At 38.4% G+C, this 20,787-nt stretch overlaps 2 protein-coding genes across 4 annotated transcripts in view; one reads left to right on the forward strand and one right to left on the reverse strand.

Moving 5' to 3' along the window:
• Nucleotides 1-399: 399 nt before the first annotated feature.
• Nucleotides 400-20,787, reverse strand: part of LOC147845474 (uncharacterized) — a 154,036-nt gene continuing 133,648 nt past the window's right edge. Inside the window, exon 10 of the mRNA XM_087245473.1 lies at nt 400-4,410. Coding sequence (XP_087101599.1) covers nt 3,362-4,410 — 1,049 coding nt within the window. The 3' untranslated portion in view covers nt 400-3,361. The remainder of the gene's footprint in view (nt 4,411-20,787) is intronic.
• zmp:0000001228 lies at nt 12,822-20,645 on the forward strand. 3 transcript variants are annotated; one of them, XM_087243717.1, is made up of 4 exons: nt 12,822-12,923; nt 13,036-13,130; nt 13,703-13,793; nt 16,235-20,645. In XM_087243717.1, the coding sequence occupies exons 3-4, from the start codon at nt 13,739-13,741 to the stop codon at nt 17,344-17,346; spliced, it is 1,167 nt and encodes a 388-aa protein (XP_087099843.1). In that variant the 5' UTR covers nt 12,822-12,923; nt 13,036-13,130; nt 13,703-13,738; the 3' UTR covers nt 17,347-20,645. The 3 variants fall into 3 exon arrangements, with proteins under 3 accessions (XP_087099843.1, XP_087099842.1, XP_087099841.1); XM_087243716.1 differs by having other exon boundaries at nt 12,822-13,130; XM_087243715.1 differs by lacking the exon at nt 13,036-13,130.

Consider the following 20,787-nt stretch of genomic DNA (forward strand, 5'->3'; position numbering starts at 1 on the left):
ATATGAAAAGTGTAAACAAACTACAAACATGGCGGACGTGCGGGGCCAACCATCAAAAAGTAGACGCTTCGGTAACATTGTTTGAATGACTATTAATTGACATCTAGCCGACTGGAAAATATTTAAATCACGTTTTCCGCGTTATATTTCATCTGCAACAACAATGTAAACTAATATAAAGACGTGTCTGGACATTTACCTTCTGAATTTATAGTTATCCAAATACCTGAAGAGATTTCTCAGCATGAAAGACTCGTGAATGGCAGATTAACCTGCTGCTGCTTCTCCAGTATGGTAGGCAACTAAATATGAAAAAAATGTGGATGATGTGTTGAGATGACAAGAACTTAGTATAAGAATAAGAACAGGGACACAGCAAATTGGTTTAGTACGGAGAAGTTTGGACTCATTTTAAATTTAATTTCAAAAAGAGTAGACTGGCACTTTCATTTCTCTTCTTTTTCCCCTGTATTTCTTTGATTTCTTCTCTTTACTGAGGTGTTCCTACCTTGTTTTGTGGATCTGTATCACAGCGAGCGATTATCTCTGCTTTTCTGCAGTAGACGTCATGTGTCATGAGTAAACATCTTAAATGTGGACATGCAACACAGAAAACACTTTAAATGTTAATATATTTTACTGATATGATGTAATAAAGCAACAGAAATCATTTAACATTATAAGAAAATTAGTTTTATAATAATATAAACTATGCAAATAGTTTTTTTACAATAAAGTTTTAATAATACCAGTCAACAGAACTGCAATACATGAAATAATGACTAAGAATATTTTTCTGATAAAAGATCAATTATGGATGGAAAATCATAATTCAGATAGAAATCCACCATTCAATGATCTCTTACACCCGTGTTGGTTTGTGTTGTTAAAATGTACACTGTATTTATTTTTATTGTTTAGATATTGCCTAATTAAAACACCTCAGGAGCCCCAACATCACTCTACACCCTATCATTTCCTCTAAATCGCACAAAACTTGTGTCATTCACACAAAGCAGCACAGAAGAATGACACCGGTTTTGTGCGATTTAGAGAAAATGGGGTGAAGAGTGACGACTCCCGAAATATTTTGCTCAAATCTAAACGAAGTAAACAGATACAGTGTTTGTTTTAACGGCTCAAACCAGCACAAATTGAGCTCAAACAACCTGTACTGATTTGAAGTCATTTGAGCAACATGGGGTGAGAAGTGACGTCACACGTTCAAAAAAATAATGCTTAATATCTCAGACCCCAAAACCAACACAAACGTTAATTTTTGCGGCACAAATCAGCACAAATGTAGCACAAACAAATGGCAAAGTTTGAGGATTATTTGTTTTTATGGGGTGCCAACTTAACGGAGGTTCAGCACCTGGTTCTGGGACATCTAGTTAGGGCAAACTTAAAACTCAGGCAAGGAGTCTTTGGGACCGAACCGGTGACAGGTTTACCCAGGAGAGTTCCTCTGGATTATAGCCCTCCCAGTCTATTATGGCCCGTTTTCAGTGAGTGGTACAGTACGAATCACCTTTATCAGGCTTGCGTTTACCTATAGGCGTGGTGTATGAAAGAAAGGTTCAGTCGACGTCATTCTCACTCGATGAAATGTCAAAGTAAAGCTGTACTGGTTGATCACATATGAGAAGCACTTCTAACAAAACAGATGCTTCATACACTTAAATACTTGTGTATAAACGATCATTACTAACTTTTCTATGAACAGGATTTGATGATAACTGCTTATCAATGATCAACAAGAAATATAGCCCACAGTCAGTGCAACCCTCTCATCTGTGTCTTAAATCTTCTCCAGCACATGCAGCCACTTGTTAGAGAGTAAGTCATTCTGTGTTTTTAAATAGTCCAGAAGGTGATGATAATAGTTGAACAGGGCTGTTTGTTCATGTTTGGTTGCTGACAGAATCATTTCCTCCTTTGTTTTTCATGCTTCACTCTCGTGTTTATTTGTTTCTGAAAGGATCAGATGTCAGAAGCACTTCAATAGTCACGCACAGGATATTATCATCAGCTCAAGAAGTTTGTTATTTCAAATATAGACAAGCGACGAACGGCCATAAAAATGTACCAAAGCGCACCACTCAGTGTAACTAAAACTACAGTAAATCAATGGTAGATTTCTGCTGTGTTTTCAGCAGCATTTCATTTGGAAATTTCTTACATTTGCCACAAATGGTTCTGTGGACTGCCATTGTAGAATATTTTAATCGATCTATATTAATGAATTATCCTAAACTTAAAGAACAAAACATTCTCCAATATCTTTTAAATGTGTATTGACAGGGTTTAACACATTTGGGTGTTAAGAATACTGAGAGTTGAGCTCTTTCAGATGAAAATATTGATTTAACTATTGCCTACATTTGATTCTGCCATCAAGTTACATGTAAAGACAAACAACTCAAAAACTAGAGGACTTGAAAAGAGGAATAAATACTTTTTTCCGGCTCAAAGTGCATAGAGGATGGATCTACAGATATTTCATGTGAATAATGAACGACTCAAACCTGATAGAATATTAAATAATTGATCATTTCCTCTTTCTGCACATACAGTAATGAAACAATCACTCTGAAAGGACTCGTTATTGCAGAGTCACATTAAAGATTTGTTCCAGAACAACCCATCAATACTACAAGTTTGCATATCTGTACATTAAGGGCCTACTCATACTATGCCATCCGTACCGTGCCCAGGCCCATTTCCCGGATCGTTTGAGAAGTGTGAGTGCGCTTAATCGGGCTCAAGCACGGGTTACATGGCCGGCCCTGGCCCGGTTGGAAGAGGTGTGCCTAAGCGCAGTTTACTTGGGCTTTGGCGCGGTACCCTTGTGTGTGAGTGCAAAACACGCCAAAGCCTGAAACTGAAAGCGAGTAGTGACTTTTAAGGGACTGTTTCATATGGATTTATTAATCATTCTTACTGTTCAGTGAACGCAAACTGCTGTAGTTTATTAAATACGCAAACCCCTCACTGCACGACAGCTGCGCGCCTTCAGCAGACCTCCTCATTCCTGCAGCACGAGAGCTTTATGATTGTTTATGAGCGCCAAAAGTGGCGGATCTGTCCGGTGAAATATCTGACTGCGTGTCACCGCATCCCTAAGGACTGTTTGGCGAAATATTTGACTGCATGTCACTGCATAACAAACGACTGAAACGACATAACTAGAGAAATCTCCACTGTGCTGAGCGACAGCGCTCACTGAACAGCACAGCATCGATGACGTAAGCGTGCCGAGGCCCATTTGTGGTGTGAGTGCTGGCCGTCGGGGGAGACAGGAGGGGGGACAAGCGTGCTTTGGCCCGGTTCGAGGAAACTACCTAGTGTGAGTACGGCCTCAGACGTGACACTCTTGTGCGTTTTTCAATGTTTCTGACTGACTGAATCTCACTTGTTTCTCTCCAGTGTGAATCCTCTCATGTACTTTCAAATGTGATAACTGACTGAATCTCTTGCCGCAGTGTGAACACTTATTAGGTTTCTCTCCGGTGTGAGTCCTCTCATGTCTTTTCTGGCTTCCTAACCGATTGAATCTCTTGTCGCAGTGTGAACACTTGTAAGGTTTCTCTCCCGTGTGAATCCTCTCATGTGATTTCAGATGTGGTAACTGACTGAATCTTTTGTCACAGTGTGAACACATGTACGGTTTCTCTCCAGTGTGAATGCTCTCATGTGCTTTCAGGCTTAATAAATGACTGAATCTTTTACTGCAGTGTGAACACTTGTAAGGTTTCTCTCCAGTGTGAATCCTCTCATGTGTTTTCTGGGCTCCTAACTGATTAAATCTTTTGTCACAGTGTGAACACTTGTACGGTTTCACTCCAGTGTGAGTCCTCTCATGTGCTTTCAGATGTGAGGTCTGACTGAATCTCTTGTCGCAGTGTGAACACTTGTACGGTTTCTCTCCAGTGTGAATCATCTGGTGTTGTTGTAAGTTTGCAGCAGTAAAAAAAGTCTTCTCACACTCAGAGCACACATACTCTCTCACACCGGTGTGGATCTTCTGATGATTTCTTAAATTTACTTCATTTGCAAAACTCTTTCCACACAAAGAGCATGAAGGCTTCCCCTTTAGATGAACTCTAAAGTGTTTATTCAGGCTTGAAGCCAACAGAAATGATATTCCGCATTGACCACATGTGTGTGTTTTCTCTCCAGAGTGGATCAACATGTGTCTATTAAGGGATGATGGGTCCCTGAAACTCTTCCCACACTGAGAACATGTGAATGGTTTCTCTCCAGTGTGGATCATCATGTGGATCTTGAGATTCTTTTTGTTTGCCAGACTCTTCCCACACTGAGTGCAGGTGACCCATTTTTTGTCTTTTCTCTTCGGTGAGTGAGCTTTTCCTCTCATTTTAACATGGTGTGTCTCCTCCATCAGGCCTGAAATAAAAGTGAAAAGACAGCATTTTATTTAAGTGATACAAAAAAATTATAGACAACAACTATAAAATCATGATTATTTCAGTCTTCAGCGAGGTACACCGATCTTCCAGTCACCGTCTTTATATAAATATTTAATATTTGCCCAAACTATTTTCCTTCATTTAATTTCAACACTGCTGTAACACATTGAGCCACTAAACACTGTTCTTATGATGTTTTTCTACAGGAGGAAAATGTGAATTACTTCCAAACACTTCAACTATAGTCAGTGTTAGTAAATGCAAGACTATTGATGAAATCCAGGCAGAACACTGTAGGACAACATTTAACTGTTCTAGAGCCCACAGCTAATCAATCTGTCAGATTCTGGGGTGCATCACAGCTCTAAGAGGAAAACAGAAAAGGCAGAGAAATCTATGTGACCCTACTCATCCGAGATTAAGGATGCAACGATTATAGATTTTGGTTGTACGATTATAGTCTGGGAAATATTCACGTTATCACTATTATTATGCATTCATTAATTTCAAAACACTACTAGTTTAGAAAATCAGATGAAAACTCCTTATATTTTGCAGTGTTGTTTATTGCTGTTCAGTAACCACTTAATACAGCACATAATAACATTAAAAACAAACAAATGTCAATTTCTCTCAGTGCTTTAAAGTGAGTAATTAAAAAAAAATCAAACATAAGTGATAATTTTACACTGAAAATAAATGACAGATAAATAATTATAATAATTATGAAATTATGAAATCTAATAATTATGAAATATATTATTGATGATGATGATGATAATAGGGCTGTAACGATACACCAAACCCACGATTCGGTTCGTATCACGATTTTTGACCCACGATTCGGTTCGTATCACGATTTTTTTTTTCGTGGGGGGTGGGAAAAAAAAGATATTTAAAACTATTTTTTATTAAATAACATTTGAAAAATCTTTATAAACTAAACATCAAAGAACAATATTAACTATGCAAATTACTAACAATATAAATAGCCATATATAAAATAAATAAATAGCCAAAGCTATATCACTTCTGTTTTCTTTGTAACAAAATACCGTTGAAAAACCAAACAGAACTAAACTCTATTGTGTAGATGGTTCAAGCATGTTGAAAATTATTTTTCAATCAAGTTCTCTTACATAGAAAAAGTAAATTAAATAGCTACTAGGGATGCTCATTTCGTTAATTTATCTAACCGACAACCGCCGCTCATTAATCGGTTATTACCGGTAAACTGGTCAGATTACTTTTAATTTTAAATTAAACAAATTGACGTGTCTATTTTGTGTTTGACACATTAAATATTGCATTTTAAAATACTGATTTATTTTTAAATGCTAGCATATTAATAATAGAACATAACAACAGAGCATCTTCACGCACCTGCAGTGTTTAGCACAGAAGAGCAGAATAATCTAAATAAAATGAATGAAATAAATAGGACTGCCCTAAATTATTTTTACTTAAATAATTAATTTATATAACAAAACGAAAATACTGACTGATTCTTTTTAATAAGCGGCATAGGCTTTTTTTTCCAATCATATGTTTTTTTCTTCCGTCAAATAAAAATAGCTGACTTCCTTAAATTGCCCGCTCCACGGAAAATATGCATTTATTTAATGCCCCGCTGTTATTATTATAATCACAAAACCTTTTACATTTTAATAGAAATCATTATTTTAAAGATTATGTCCTGATATATAGCCTATGGTTTCCTCTCTCTCCCTCGCGGTTCAAGTGCGCGCTGCATGATGAAAAGACAACAACGCGCTCATGTTGACTTTTTGTAAACAGTTTTGTTGTTTAAATATGATATTTCATTAATCTGCGTACATGCTTTAAGCTGTAAAATAAAAAGTAAAGCCTATTTGTTGCGTTTATTACGCAGATCCAGGTCAACATCAGCGCTGGTTTAGCATCAACAGGTCTGTATCAAACAGCAATATTCTTCTTCCATTTTGCTTCTTTGGCAAATGTGTCAGTAGGCACGGGTTATACGTTATCATCCCGCAAATTAAGTATGCCTTGCAGTTAAACAAGGGGCGAAAACGAGGCGCACCTCACTGCCTTTATGTTGACATGGAAAAAAGAAGAGGCGCGGTCCTCTTATGAAACGACTGAATCAGCTGGGTATTGTGATATTCAAGATTTGTATATTCATACAGCTCTGGATAACTTAAAACAGCGATTAGACCTTCAGAGCGGCATTAATGCGTCCTGAAGTAAAGCGAAACGGCTATAAACTCCAGCAAGATAGAGTGATTATATGCAGAGCCATATACCTTTATCTCTAAATAAAGTATAAATATAGAAACTGTGTTCATCTTAACTTAAAGCTTCGTCGTGTTTTCTGACCTCGCGCACCTGTCAGTCAGCGCTCTCAAAGGTTCAAACAGAAAGCGTACAGCACGGTTACAGAAAAGTTTGCGCTGTTACCTGACATCTGGTGAACGCCCATCCCTCTCTGCGCAGCCACATTAACAGTGTGAGCAAATCATCGTATATGCGCTGAAAATCCAGCCGCTTTGACAGCATTGACAATGTTTCTGGCGTTGTTGGTTGTCAAGCGGGGTTAAGTTGGTTTTGTTTTTGATATTCTTGACATATTCAGACGGTCCCTTACTAAGAGCTCCGTGCGAGCTCTCCCGGCTAAATATTACGAGGGTTTAAATGGAGCAGTGCTCGTAATGTCGAACAAAAAAAAGTGTTAATTAGCTCAACTTTTGCAGGCACGCTTGACGTTATTGGAAAGGTAGTCACTGGGTGTGTCGCGATTCTCCCTTATCACACCGCGACACAGGATCATAGATCTGAGTGTCGCGATTTCGATTTCATATCGTGTATCGTTACAGCCCTAGATGATAATAGTAACAATGAATTGCATTTCTCATGATGCTGCCTTGAATGCGTTATCTGCTATCAAAAGTACTGTTACATTATGACAAATAAATCTGCGGTTTGCATCAAACTAAAATGAAGCCTTGCAGTAAGAAATATAGATTTAGCACTATTGTTTTTATATGCATGTCAATTTAATAAATAATATTTCTGCTACAAAACAGGGTTCAACGCTAAGTATGTTTTGTACTGGTCTGATCGGGCCAGTGGTTCAGATTTTTACCTGCCCTGCCAAAATTTCCAATGGCCCCACCAAAAAAAAGGAACTTAATAGCTATATTTTAGCCGCGTATTTTAAATAATGTGTCAAAAATAAAGTTTGTGAATCTACAATTTTAATACTTAAAAAAAATTATTAAAGCGTTATGCAAACAAAAAGAGTAGTATGGAAAATGTGGAGGTGTTTTATTACAGTTCGAAATTATTTAACAAAAGGTGGGCTGACTTGTTAAACCGACGGCCAACTGTGCAAAACATCACTTCATTTTTTTGTCATGTTGTTCACATGTAAATGTCTGCTTCCAAAACATTAGAAACAGACATTTTCTTTGAGCCTTATATTTTGATATTGCCGCCATGTTGCTGTTTCTTCCCTGTTCTGGTTGTTACCAGGTTATGGAAAAAAATTGCATGCTCAAAACATCAAATCAGATAAGAGGAACCTTAAAGAAATATGGTGTTTACTACATCACAGACAAGGTATTGTTTAAAGACTTAAAAGCACAAACTTAAAATGCACGCAATTGACAAATAGTCGCAGACAAATTAAATGTTAGTGACAAGGCAGTACTGTCCCAATCGGGCCAGTAATGATCCTGTCTACTGTCCCAAGCGTCTCTTACACTGGCCCTGGGCCACCGGGCAGTCCTTATTGTTGAGCCCTGCAAAACCAACGTAAGATTATAATCATTTAATTCAATGCTGAAAGCTGCAAAGCAGGCATCAGTAACTAAATAGAAACATGAAAGAAAGAGCAGACAAAAGAAAGGAAGAAAAGTCTCACTTCTACTACTCTTTAAACATTTCGGTTGTGGAAAAAAGCAGGCGAGTCAGCCGACGCAAAATATGAGCGGGACCCATGCACCTGCACAACACCGTTCTTTGTCATGAGCCGCAGTTTCAGTTTAAACTTAGTAAAGGTAAACTTATTTAATGATGTGTACAGGGTTAAATTTTACATTTAGCGGCCATTTGCGCTGAACACGCAGTGAATGCAACGTATTGAGGCCCCGTCCAGACTAGCGTTTCACCCAGCGTTTCTGAACAACTCGCCGTCTACACCAAAAGACTGAAAACGCAAATCACGTGACCACACACACACACTCTCTGGTAGTGATGCTCCGATTAATCGGCCACCGATCACGATCGGCCGATATTGGCTAAAAATAGCTTGATCGGCAAACCCCAAAAGCGCCGATTAAAAAATGCCGATCACTTGACATGAATTACTCGCACGACTTTTTCACACGTGCATGCACAACGCACAGGTAAACATCAGCAGAGCAGAGCTTACCAGTGGCAACATGAGTTCCCCCGTCTATTTGAAAGTGTCAAATGAAGACGTAAAGTTAGACGTTTACAATGTTTGTCGTGATAAAGTCCCTTGAGGTGGAAGCAAGCAACGGCATTTTAACACCACTAACATGATATAGGCCAGTGGTTCTCAAACTGTGGTACGTGTACCACTAGTGGTACGCGGGCTTCCTTCTAGTGGTACACGGAGGAATGAAATATGTCATGTACATGCTACATATAATTCAAAATTTATTAAAAATGATGTATATAATGTGCCATATATTATATATAGGCTATATTTCTGAGGTAATCTGCCAGGTTTTTTAACTGTGCAGAGTTGTAGCTGCTTTACTGGGCCTACTACGCTACTGTATTTTAATACTGCTCATTTTGGTGGTACTTGGAGAGACAATTTTTTTCTAAGGAGGTACTTGATGAAAAAAAGTTTGAGAACCACTGATATAGGCATTAGAAGACGCCACACAACTGATTATGCGGAGTATGAGAAGCATGATTAAACGGCGTGAACCATGCAGCAGGGATAGTACGAGGTGGAAAGATATCGCGTTCAAAATCAGAATCATGGAATTATTTTGCCTCGACGAACAACCTGTGATATATGGAGTGCAGACGCCCGTTCAATGTCCCTGCTAAGCTAAGTTTTACATGTTGCTGCCAATTATAAAATGTAATCAGTGTATTAAGAGGCTACATGCAATTAAGCTGATCTGATGTGTGTTGGTCTGCCTGACCCCTCTTTGTTTGGAATAATTTTAAGTTATCGTCTTGGTTATTTGGGAAAGATGGCCTACAGTAGTCTTAAGTTCTCATTTTCTAAAATAAACACTTGGTGGACAAGATCTTGACTGTAGGCTTTCTACAGTTTTTTTTTTTAATATAGTTAATTTAGAGTTAGTTTCAATTGTACAAATGGTGCAAACTCTGCTAGATTATAGATAAAAGATTCCCATTGCCCTGCCATTATGTGATCGGCAGATCATGATTTTTGCGATCTGCCCCAAAAATGCTGATCGGAACATCTCTACTCTCTGTCATGCGCTGCAGATATCTACCCAGATGAGAGCTGTGCTAGTCTGAGTGTTCATCAAGCATCTCCCGCTGGATCTAATCTCACTATATTTGATAAACGTGATATTTAATTCATCTTGTTGTCTTCATCTAACAACATATAGACTTTGGTCTTTTGAATCTATTACTTGTACTCCGCTAACGTGTTTTGGCTGAGCGCAGAGATAAGTCAATGATCAATGTCACCACGAACACTCTTTATATTGACTGAGCGCTTGTCTTTATTTCCTATAATGTATAATCTTATTGTACGTTATACTTTTATAATGTCCATTATTGATTATTAACACTGATATTCAGCAAAAGAGAGGGCGTTTCGTATTTTCACTAAAATTGAAAGGAGGCAGTGATGTACGCTCTGTCTTGTTATAAATATGCATACAGTGAAGATGACGCTCATATATGCAGCACAACGCTTCAACATTTCTGCTGTCTGTAAGTTGTTAATAACAAAATGAAAATAGCAGTTCCTTATATCATGTTTTCATTTTATATATATATATATATATATATATATATATATATATATATATATATATTTATATATGAGCAATATCACACATGGAGTGTGCGATATGGCTGTATATCGGCACTGGTGGGTGCACGCCTCCCACCAGTGCCGATATACAGCCAGATCGCACTTCTACGAGTTTTTACAACAGTTTGACGACATAATTGTGTATATAAAAACAAAATCAAACATGGGGAGTTTCAAAAACCCTTTTGTTTGTGGAACTACTTTCTTCCGCGTTGGATTCAAATCATAAGCTGACAGTTAAACAGTTGAGCGTGCATCTTTTAAACTTTAGATCTGTAGTGTCTGCTTTTTGCTGGCTGTATGTGGGCGGAGTAATACACAAAGGGTAAAGAGGCTGTAGGAGTTCTGATATTGCAGAATATCACACGGCTATCAGCCAATCAGATTTGAGAACCAGACAGAACTGTTGTGTGTGTGTGTGTGTGTGTGTGTGTATATATATATATATATATATATATATATATATATATATATATATATATTTTTTTTTTTTTTTTTTTTTTAAATCCCTGTGCTTATTAAGATTATTTTTCTTACCCCCTTGGCAAATTATTTTGTTTGTTTTAAGCAAACAATCACTTATTTTGAGGTGTTTTTTTTTTCAGAAAACATGACATAATTTCTTTTGCTGTTTCATGTGTCTAGTACAGGGGTCTCAAACTGCCGGCTTGCGGGCCATTTGCTCATATCGTCACATTAGATTTATAAGGTTCTTCTATCTGACATTCTTGTCAAAATTGAGTTAACATATTCTTATCAAATGACATCTTATTTACATTATGGGATGTTTTTTGATAAGTTGTTGACATTTTAAGACTTTTTTATTTAAAAACAAATGTTACACACATACTGTCTGCAAAAACTTTGAAGCTCAGTATCTTTAAGTCAGAACGCTGACAGAACCATAATTCTAAGGTGACGATATGTCAGGAGCTTGACAGAATAAACCCGAGGAAAGAATGTTTGAGTGCATCAGTGACATCAGGTTTTACACTTTTTTGTTGTGCTTGAATGTTAAAGCAGCCCTCATATAAATTGTCAGTCACTGATATGCCCCCGCCAATTTGAGTTTGAGAGCCCTGGTCTAGTATGTATCTTGATTTAAGATTTTCTTAGATATTTGGATTGAAAACAGGACAAAACTACTAAGTTAGTTATTATTATGATTATTATTTTACAGCTCAGGGATGTTCAAGGACAACATGTTTGTGCACTTTCTAAATATTTTAGTTCTGTTTTTGAATAAAGGGTTAGAAAATAATAATTTTCTTTAAAAAATAATCTGTTTTATCAAATAATCAAAAAAATATCCAACAGATTAGTCAATTATTAAAATAATCGTTAGTTGCAGCCATAAAAAGTACATTTGAGTGTGCAACAGAAGAGTACGCAAACTTTAGCATATACTCCTTCCTCATTAACTGAACGTTATGTTGTTTAGTCACGTCCCCTTTCAATCATCTCCACACATCATCCACATTTCTTCCATATTTAATCACCTACATTACTGGAGATTCAGCTGTGTGTTAATTTGCTATTAACAAGTCTTTCATGCAGAGAATCTCCTCAAGTCTTCTGATAATAATAATTCGTGTAGTGGCAGTAATGGAGCAAATGAATGCTGGAAAATAGAAAAATACTAAAAGAAAAGGAGAAAACTAACAGTCCAGCTTACAGAACTAAAATGCCCATCAGTGCTTCACACCCCAGTCCAGCAGGTGACAGTAGAGCACCTTTAATGCTGATTCACCACAAAACATCTACAGAAGAAGAGTCCAGTGGAGGAGCTCCAGACTTCTGTTCTGTGTTTACTTTATTATTAAAGTTTTTGCTTCTGAATGGGCGAGTTTGAGCTACGAGTACAGTAATAAAGACAAAGAATAAATCTTTAGTAACTTAATATAGTTTAGCTTAGTGGCACTTGGTTTCTTGTAACGAAGTCAGGGTTATAATTCAGTTAGGGTAGAGTGAAATTTACATCTTAATCTCTTTATCTTGCTTTTGTGCGATACCCTCTGAAAATATGAACTGATAAATAAAGAGAAAAACATAAATAAGGACAGAATCATACCTGTTTGTGTATGAAATATCAGCTGAAATAAAGTCCAGCGTTCCTGATCGCTTCTGTAGAGGAATGTACAGTTGAGCCCCAATATATACTGAATAAAGGCAAGCAGCTGAAGTGTCCGTCAGATAAACAGTCTGGCAGCAGAAGGTTCAATATAAAAGCTGGAGTGTGTTGTCGTGATTTCTTCAGCACTGAACCTCCACACGAGTTTTCCTTGCTCTGAGCTTTTACTCGGATAATGCCTCTGCTAACTGTGTGCTCAGCACTACTGCCATCTAGAGGACAATAACAGCAGCATCCACTAATCGCCGCATGCGGAGATCGGAGAGAGCAGAGGTTTATTTCCTCTTCTGTTACGGGTGTTGTTCGTCTGTTCAGAGTAAGTGTATGATATCTGACCATAGTAGCGTTCGCAGACTTGCGGGAATTATCTTGCGGTGTGAACCGCTTTAACATATGTGCTCAATGCTAATATACTCTCTTGTTTTTAGCTCGATGCTACGCTGTAAACACTCTTGTAATGTCTTACTCGCGGGTTATCTGGACACCTTTCATTTGTGTCTCCATCTAATTCATTCACTAAGAGGTAGTTTAATGCTGATTATATTGAATATTGACTGTTTAACTGAACATATGCTTGTGTAAACCCTTGAAGAGACGCAAACGCTTTATTTTGCAGTAAAACAGAATTTGGGATTAGTATAATAATATAAAACACTTAATTCATTAAAATATTGAGAGATAAATGTAAGCAATCAGAGACATGATCACGCTGCACACATGACATGTAGAATCGGCCACTCAAGACTTACACACACATTTATTGAACAGGGGAGAAACACCTATTTGTAGCTTGTGTGAGAATATTTTGATGATAAAACATATTTTAATAGGATGTATTTTTAAAATGATATTAGAGAGTGTTTTAATCCAGAAAATATTTTGGGGGAAATGTTTAAAAATGTGTTTTCTGGAGGAATTTGACAATATTTACCATTGATCAGACTGAAAGACTTTATAAGACTTTATCAGTGTTGTTGTTTGTATGTTTTAAATACAATTAATTAATGATGTTTAAGAAACAGTTATGATTATAAATTATATACTGAATATTTAATGCAAGTGTTTCCATTATAAACACTGGAATATTCCCATCAGGATCAAGTGAAGAGTTTACTGAAGGACAGCGAGAACATGAGTGATCCAGAACCCTGCAGAATTAAACCTGAAGATACTGAACAACAAATAGGTTGGTGTTTATTCCTGATTCTTCCTTAATAAGCCTGAAGAGCAATAATGATGAAAAGCTTTTTCTGAGTTATTGAACAAGCACAAAAAAACTAATGATTTTATTTAAAGACAGAAAAAAGTAAATGTAAAAAATAGGGACTGAAACTCAGTTGTCTTTTATTCCCATTTAATATCACAATAATCTTAAATACTACAATAACAACATCAACACTATAGAGCTCTGCACGGTCAAGCACCCCTGTACATTCAAGATCTTTGAAGCAGTCACTCCTGTAGCCGGTCTCTGAGGTCTTCTGGCACAGACCTTTAAAGGCTGATTTATACTTCTGCGTCAAACGCCGGCATATGCTACGGCGCTGACGCATAGCCCTTCGCCGTGGCCGTCGCTGACCTGCACCTCTCAAAAATTGTAACTACACATCGCAACGACGCGTAGCGCAAGCTATGTGATTGGTCGGCTTGGTAGCGCTGACGAGTCTGGGCGACCGAGAGCCGCGCGAATGCCGCGAGCTGGACGCGAGCCCAATGGAGCGATTGTTTACAAGTGTGGAGTCCCGTGAAGGAGCTCCGGATGGAAAGTTTTGTTTTGTGTTTACCTCATAGTTAAAGTTGTTGCACGTCCGCCGGTTCCTGCCTCAAAATGAGCGAATTTGAGCCACTTGTACATCCAGGAAATGTTCAGGAAAAGCAAAACAGCAGCGAAGAAACTCGACACAGAGGAACATTTACACCTCACTGCCAACTAGCGTTTCGGAAGTGTTAATTCAGACCAACAGAGACAGCGCGCAGAAGTATAAATGCACAGCTGCGCGCGTTGCATGCGCCGTGGGTTACGCCGGTCACTTGACGCAGAAGTATAAATCAGGCTTTAGCCAGAACTCGTCCTAAGACTTAAAGGGCCATGAAACCCCCTCGTTTCAGCAGGGTGTTTTCACACCTCTACTTTGGAAAAAGTTAGAAAAGTGGGCGTGTCCAGCTCTGTTTAGGGGGGAGTGTCGGAGGAAGAAAAGAGGCTTGGTGTGGGAGTGTCTATTTGGGCGCGCTGAATTTAAATTAATTAAATTAATCATGATAAAACAGGCGGCAGCTGTGCTCTGTCACCTTAATGATTTCGCTTTCACGTGTCTTTTGATCCTCAACTCGTTTGTTTATTACAAAATGAGGGTTAATATGAATAATCACTAAACACAGCGTTTTAACACCTATTTGAATATTAAAGCGCTCACGTTAATGACTTTATATGTGTGTGCGCTCTGCTCGTCACAATGTGCGAATGAGACCAAGTGCAGACAGCATGCTTCTGACTGTGTCTGCGCGCCGCACACACACGCACATAAGCATGCAGTCTTTCGCGCTTTTAATAGCAACAAGTGAGGACAACTGGACAGGGGGCGGTAAATAATAATATAATCGTTTATCTCGATTAATGGTTTTTCATAATCGTTAGAAGCCATAATCGAAATCAGATTTTTGATTAATTGCACAGCCCTAGTTTACGGTAAATATTTGGTTAACGAGCTGCAGTTGTTTGCTGGCAAATTTAACCGAATAGAGCATCCCTATTGTCTTTAGTTTATTTCTGCTTAATTGCCAAGATTCTGTAGACATGCAGTACGTGATGTGTACAGTGGAAGAGCCAGTTATGCAAAAATTGATATTTTAATATAATAAGAATTCATTGAGATTGAATGATCTAAAATGCACAATTGAATAATTTATACAATTTAAAAACATTTACTATTTTGGCTTCCGACAGCAATACGTCATGAGGTCATTAGTTCATACGTTTAAGTCAGATTGCAGTTATGGATGTTGGAAGCAACACAGTTTTTTGACCGAGCTGATCGAGTCTATTGTAACTTTTTCTATTGTAACTTTTTGTAACGATTTTTTTTGGTTTTCAAAAAGGCTCAATTAATCCTTGTGTAAATTGACTACCCTTTCAATAGGTTTGTGGCTGTTTCTGCCCCATTGACTTCCATTATAATCACTTTTTTTATTGCAAAGCCATGACACCAAATAATCATGCATTTTTGGTTGTTGGTGGTTTACCTAGTTGTGAAGTGGTACAATTTGTCAATTTTACTGTTGATCATCAGTTCGCACAATTAACCCTTTAGATAGGCCTGTGCAAAAACTATATTGTAACACCTCAAATTATATTGTGCGTGCAGAAATACACTGAGAGCTGAGGTGATTCTTTTTTTCTCAGACATATCAAAGTAAGTGTGCATATGTCTGTCTTACACTCTCTCTCTCACACGCACACACACACACACACACACTATACTCCATATAAGGTAGAAACTAAGCTTTTTTTGCACTGTAACTGATGATCAACAGAATTAAAATTTAATTAATTAAAATTACAGCTTGTATAGCCAATGATTTTAGCAACTTTTGACTTAAAAAAAAACTGTTTTTTTTTTTTCATTTCAGACCTAATTGAAGAAAATGTGGCGAGTAAAGAGGAAGAACATCATGTCAAAGTTGAGGAAAAATATCTTAAGATTCACATGAGTATGATTCACACTGGAGAAAAATCATTGACATGTACTCAGTGTGGGAAGAGCTTCAGCCAATTATCAAACCTTAATAAACACATGAAGATCCACACTGGAGAGAAACCATTCACATGCACTCAGTGTGGGAAGAGTTTCAGCCAATCATCATCTCTCAATCTGCACATGATGATCCACACTGGAGAGAAACCATTCAGATGCACTCAGTGTGGCAAGAGCTTCATCCAATCATCGTCCCTTAATCTACATATGAGAATCCACACTGGAGAGAAACCATTTAGATGCACTCAGTGCGGGAAGAGTTTCAGCCAATCATCATCCCTTAATCTACACATGAGGATTCACACTGGAAAGAAACCATTCACATGTACTCAGTGTGGGAAGAGCTTCAACCAATCATCAAACCTTAATCAACACATGAAGATTCACACTGGAGAAAAACCATTCACGTGCATTCAGTGTGGAAAGAGTTTCAGCCAATCATCAAACCTTAATCACCACATGAGGATCCACACTGGAGAGAAACCATTCACATGTACTCGGTGTGGGAAGGGTTTCAGCCAGTCATCATCCCTTAATCTACACATGAGGATCCACACTGGAGAGAAACCATTCAGATGCACTCAGTGTGGGAAGAGTTTCGGTCGATCATCACAGCATGATATACACATGAAGAGCCACACTGGTGTGAGAGAGTATGTTTGCTTTGAGTGTGAGAAAACCTTTATTACATCTGGAGAGTTGAAACTGCACCAGAGGAATCACGCTGGGGAGAAACCGTACAAGTGTTCACACTGCGACAAGAGGTTTAATCAGTCAGAACATCTGAAAAGACATGAGAGGACTCACACTGGAGAGAAACCGTACATGTGTTCACACTGCAACAAGAGATTCAGTCAGTTACCGCATCTGAAAACACATGAGAGGATTCACACTGGAGAGAAACCGTACAGATGTGATCAGTGTCTACAGAGTTTCGCTCATTTGGTGCAGCTTAAGAAACACATGGACCAAAAGCTGCACACATGACATGAATACAGCATAACATTTTTTTTTATATGCAAAGGAGCTTTTGGTTTGGTGTGCACCCCCCTTTGAGTCCTTAAAATCTCTCTGCGAGTGATCCTACAGATGCGGATACATCTGTACAGCTCTGCTGCTTCACTGTCCAGTGTGTTCATGTGGCTAGTGTTGTTGTTTTGGATGATGTTCTCTGTCTGACCCACTCAATGAGAAACAACTGGAAGAGAGAGATCATCATCTACAGCTTAACCTCGCGAAAACGGAAATGCTTGAAGTTTCTGCCAACTCGACTCTACACCAAAACTTTTCAATCCAGATGGACGGGGCAACCATTACTGCATCTAAAATGGTAAAAAGCCTTGGAGTAACGATTGATGACCAACTAAACTTCTCTGACCACATTTCTAGAACTGCTCGATCTTGCAGATTCGCACTCTATAACATCAGAAAGGTCCGACCCGTCTTATCTGAACATGCAGCTCAACTCCTTGTTCAAGCTCTTGTTCTCTCCAGACTGGACCATTGCAACTCTCTACTAGCCGGGTTTCCAGCTAACTCTATCAAACCTCTTCAGCTGCTTCAGAACGCAGCAGCACGAGTGATCTTTAATGAACCTGAAAGAGCACATTTCACTCCACTGCTCATCCGTTTGCACTGGCTGCCAGTTGCTGCTTGCATGATGTTTGCTTACAAAGCGACTTCAGCCTTTGCTCCTTCTTATCTGCTCTCACTTCTGCAGATCTATGTGCCCTCCAGAAACTTGCGTTCTGTGAATGAACGTCGCCTCGTGGTTCCATCCCAAAGAGGGAAGAAATCACTTTCCCGAACTCTTGCGCTCAATCTGCCAGTTGGTGGAATGAACTCCCTAACTGCATCAGAACGGCAGAGTCACTCGCTATTTTCAAGAAATGACTAAAAACTCAACTATTTAGTCTCCACTTTACTTACTAATATGCAACTCCCTCTCTGGCTCCACTGCTAACTGTACTAAAAAAAAAATTACATTACCAATGCTTTGCTTTTTACATTTTACACACCTGAAACTTGCCTACAGCACTTATTCGTTGTTGCTCTTATAGTTGTGTAAATTGCTTCCTTGTCCTCATTTGTAAGTCGCTTTGGATAAAAGCGTCTGCTAAATGACTAAATGTAAATGTAATCACTATGGGTAGCTCAAAGGTGTTTAGGACACTAAATCAATTACCTGTAAAATTTTGGTGAGATTTTCCATCTGCTTGAATGAACTGAAAAAGTACATTATTTCTGCTCGAGATTGTACACAGTTACATCATTTCATGATCTTAATCTTCAATTTGGTTTGCAGTATTCATCGGGACCAAAAAGTCACTTTGTTACGCTCGCCGCCATATTTGTTTCCGATATGGTCACACTCACAACTGCAGCGCATTAAAATGAGATTAAATAAAGATATATTTTGATAAAAAATTAAACAACTACTGGTTCTGATGTTTTTAATTATACCTCGAACTGTGTTTTGTTCCTTCAACTTTTCTGTGTCTCCAACTTTCTTTTCGTGAAGTTTATTTATAAACTAATTTCGAGAGAATCACGTGCTTATGATTGCTTGTCAGTTCAGTTTTCAGTGTTTCAGTTCAGTTTAGCTCAGTTCAGTGTGGTTTAATTGTCACTGCTGAGAATTCAAGCACTGAAGAGCAAATCCATCGATGCGCAGCTCTACAGATCCTGAACCATGCAAGCCAGTGCCGACAGCGGAGAGGAAAGAACTTCACTAATTGACGAAAGTGAAGAATTTAAAAATCTCGAGAGCAACCAGGCTCAGTTGGCCACGACCATTTCTCCTATGGCCAAAGGTCTTGTGCAGAGCTACAGTCTAGACACTGGAGAGTGCTGGATGTCAGCAAAGACTCTACTGTGCCTGGAGCATCACAGGAATCAGTCTCATGCTCTCCACTTTTCCATGACCACCACAGCAGCTGCTCAGGATACGGCCTGGTCCGGGATTGCAGAAACCTTGGGATCATCTCATCACAGGTCTTGGATTGCATCAGTGGCACTGCATACTCTCTGGGGGCTTTGGGATGCCCAGGTGGAAATAGAGAATAAAGACCGGCCTTCCAGAACCGAGTTTGGACACCCCTGATCTATATAAGAGAGATATGTGGAGCACATTCATGCATCATACTGCTATGGGATGCATTAAGTGTATGCTTTACTAGAAAGATAGGTATTTAATCTAGTTTTGAATTGAGAGAGTGTGTCTGGACGTTATCAGGAAGGTTATTCCAGAGTTTAGGAGCCATAAATGAGAAGGCTCGACCTCCTTTACTCGACTTTGCTATTCTAGGTACCACCAGAAGTCCTGAGTTTTGAGGTCTTAAAGAGCGAGTTTGATTGTAGCGAGACAGAAGGTTGGTTTGATAAACAGGAGCTAGATTATTTAAAGCTTTATAAGTAAGAAGTAATATTTTAAAATCAATACAAAACTTAGCAGGCAGCCAGTGTTATGAGGATAAAATTGGAGAGGGGTCTGGATGCAGACCTGGTGCAGTGCAATCAGAGCTGTATCCATCGCTTGTTAATGCGCTCACCTAACCCCACCCGTCACAGTGATGTCACTCACTCCATTGATTGCATTGTGTCTGACATTGCATAGCTGAGTGATGCAATCTCAGCTTGCATCATAAAGGCCGCATCCAGATTGTTCAAAGGGCTTCTTTTACATTCTGCTGCTGACTAATAAGCATTTGCAGCGTCACTTTAATAGGCGGGACTTGGAAGAGGAAGAGAAGCAGGTGTGCCGAGCATTTCCCGAACTGAAATCGCTGCAAAGTGAAAGTTATCTGCTTACGTTTACATGCAGAATAACACCACTGCTGATGTATATAGTTGAAAGTTATCTGCTAATGTTTACATGCAATAACGCCTAATGTCTGATTTTGGAGTAGTAATTGATAACAGTTGACTAATAAGCTTGCTTCCATGTGCAGTATACTTAATGGAGGTAATGTAAACACTTTACATAGATAAACGTGATTGTTTCATCTAGTTATTTACCACTTACACTTGTTGATTCATTCTTTTATAGAAAATGTGCCTCAGTCACGTTTAGTGGACTACTGGCGCCCTCTTGTGGACAGTTAGGGAACAACTGCTCTGATTATTTGCATTTACATGTTGTGCAGTTACTGCAATTAGTATTACTATTTTATAATTATTAGTATTGTTATTTGCTGTTCTAATTGTTATTTATATAATTACTTATGTGAGATTTTTGTATTGTTTTAGAAAACCACAACTTATCTTCAGTAAATGTCCGAATGAGATCTGGAGTCTGAGTGAATTTCTTATAGATGACAGTAAACAGTTCTGTCTGCAGGGATTCAAACACACCCAATCATCTCAATATGAACAATTGAGATGATATTGTCATATTTTCTAGACGTGGTAAGAACTCTGGCAGCTGCA

This window comes from Danio rerio, chromosome 3 (assembly GCF_052040795.2).
Source record: "Danio rerio strain M-AB ecotype USA chromosome 3, GRCz13ab, whole genome shotgun sequence".
Classification (NCBI taxonomy): domain Eukaryota; kingdom Metazoa; phylum Chordata; class Actinopteri; order Cypriniformes; family Danionidae; genus Danio; species Danio rerio.

Bases quoted from the DNA above. Each gene is read 5' to 3' on its own strand.
- zmp:0000001228 (XM_087243716.1), top strand. From the start codon at position 13,739: ATGAGTGATCCAGAACCCTGCAGAATTAAACCTGAAGATACTGAACAA. The intron at 13,794-16,234 runs GTTGGTGTTTAT...TTTTCATTTCAG, and splicing joins AGATACTGAACAACAAATAG to ACCTAATTGAAGAAAATGTG.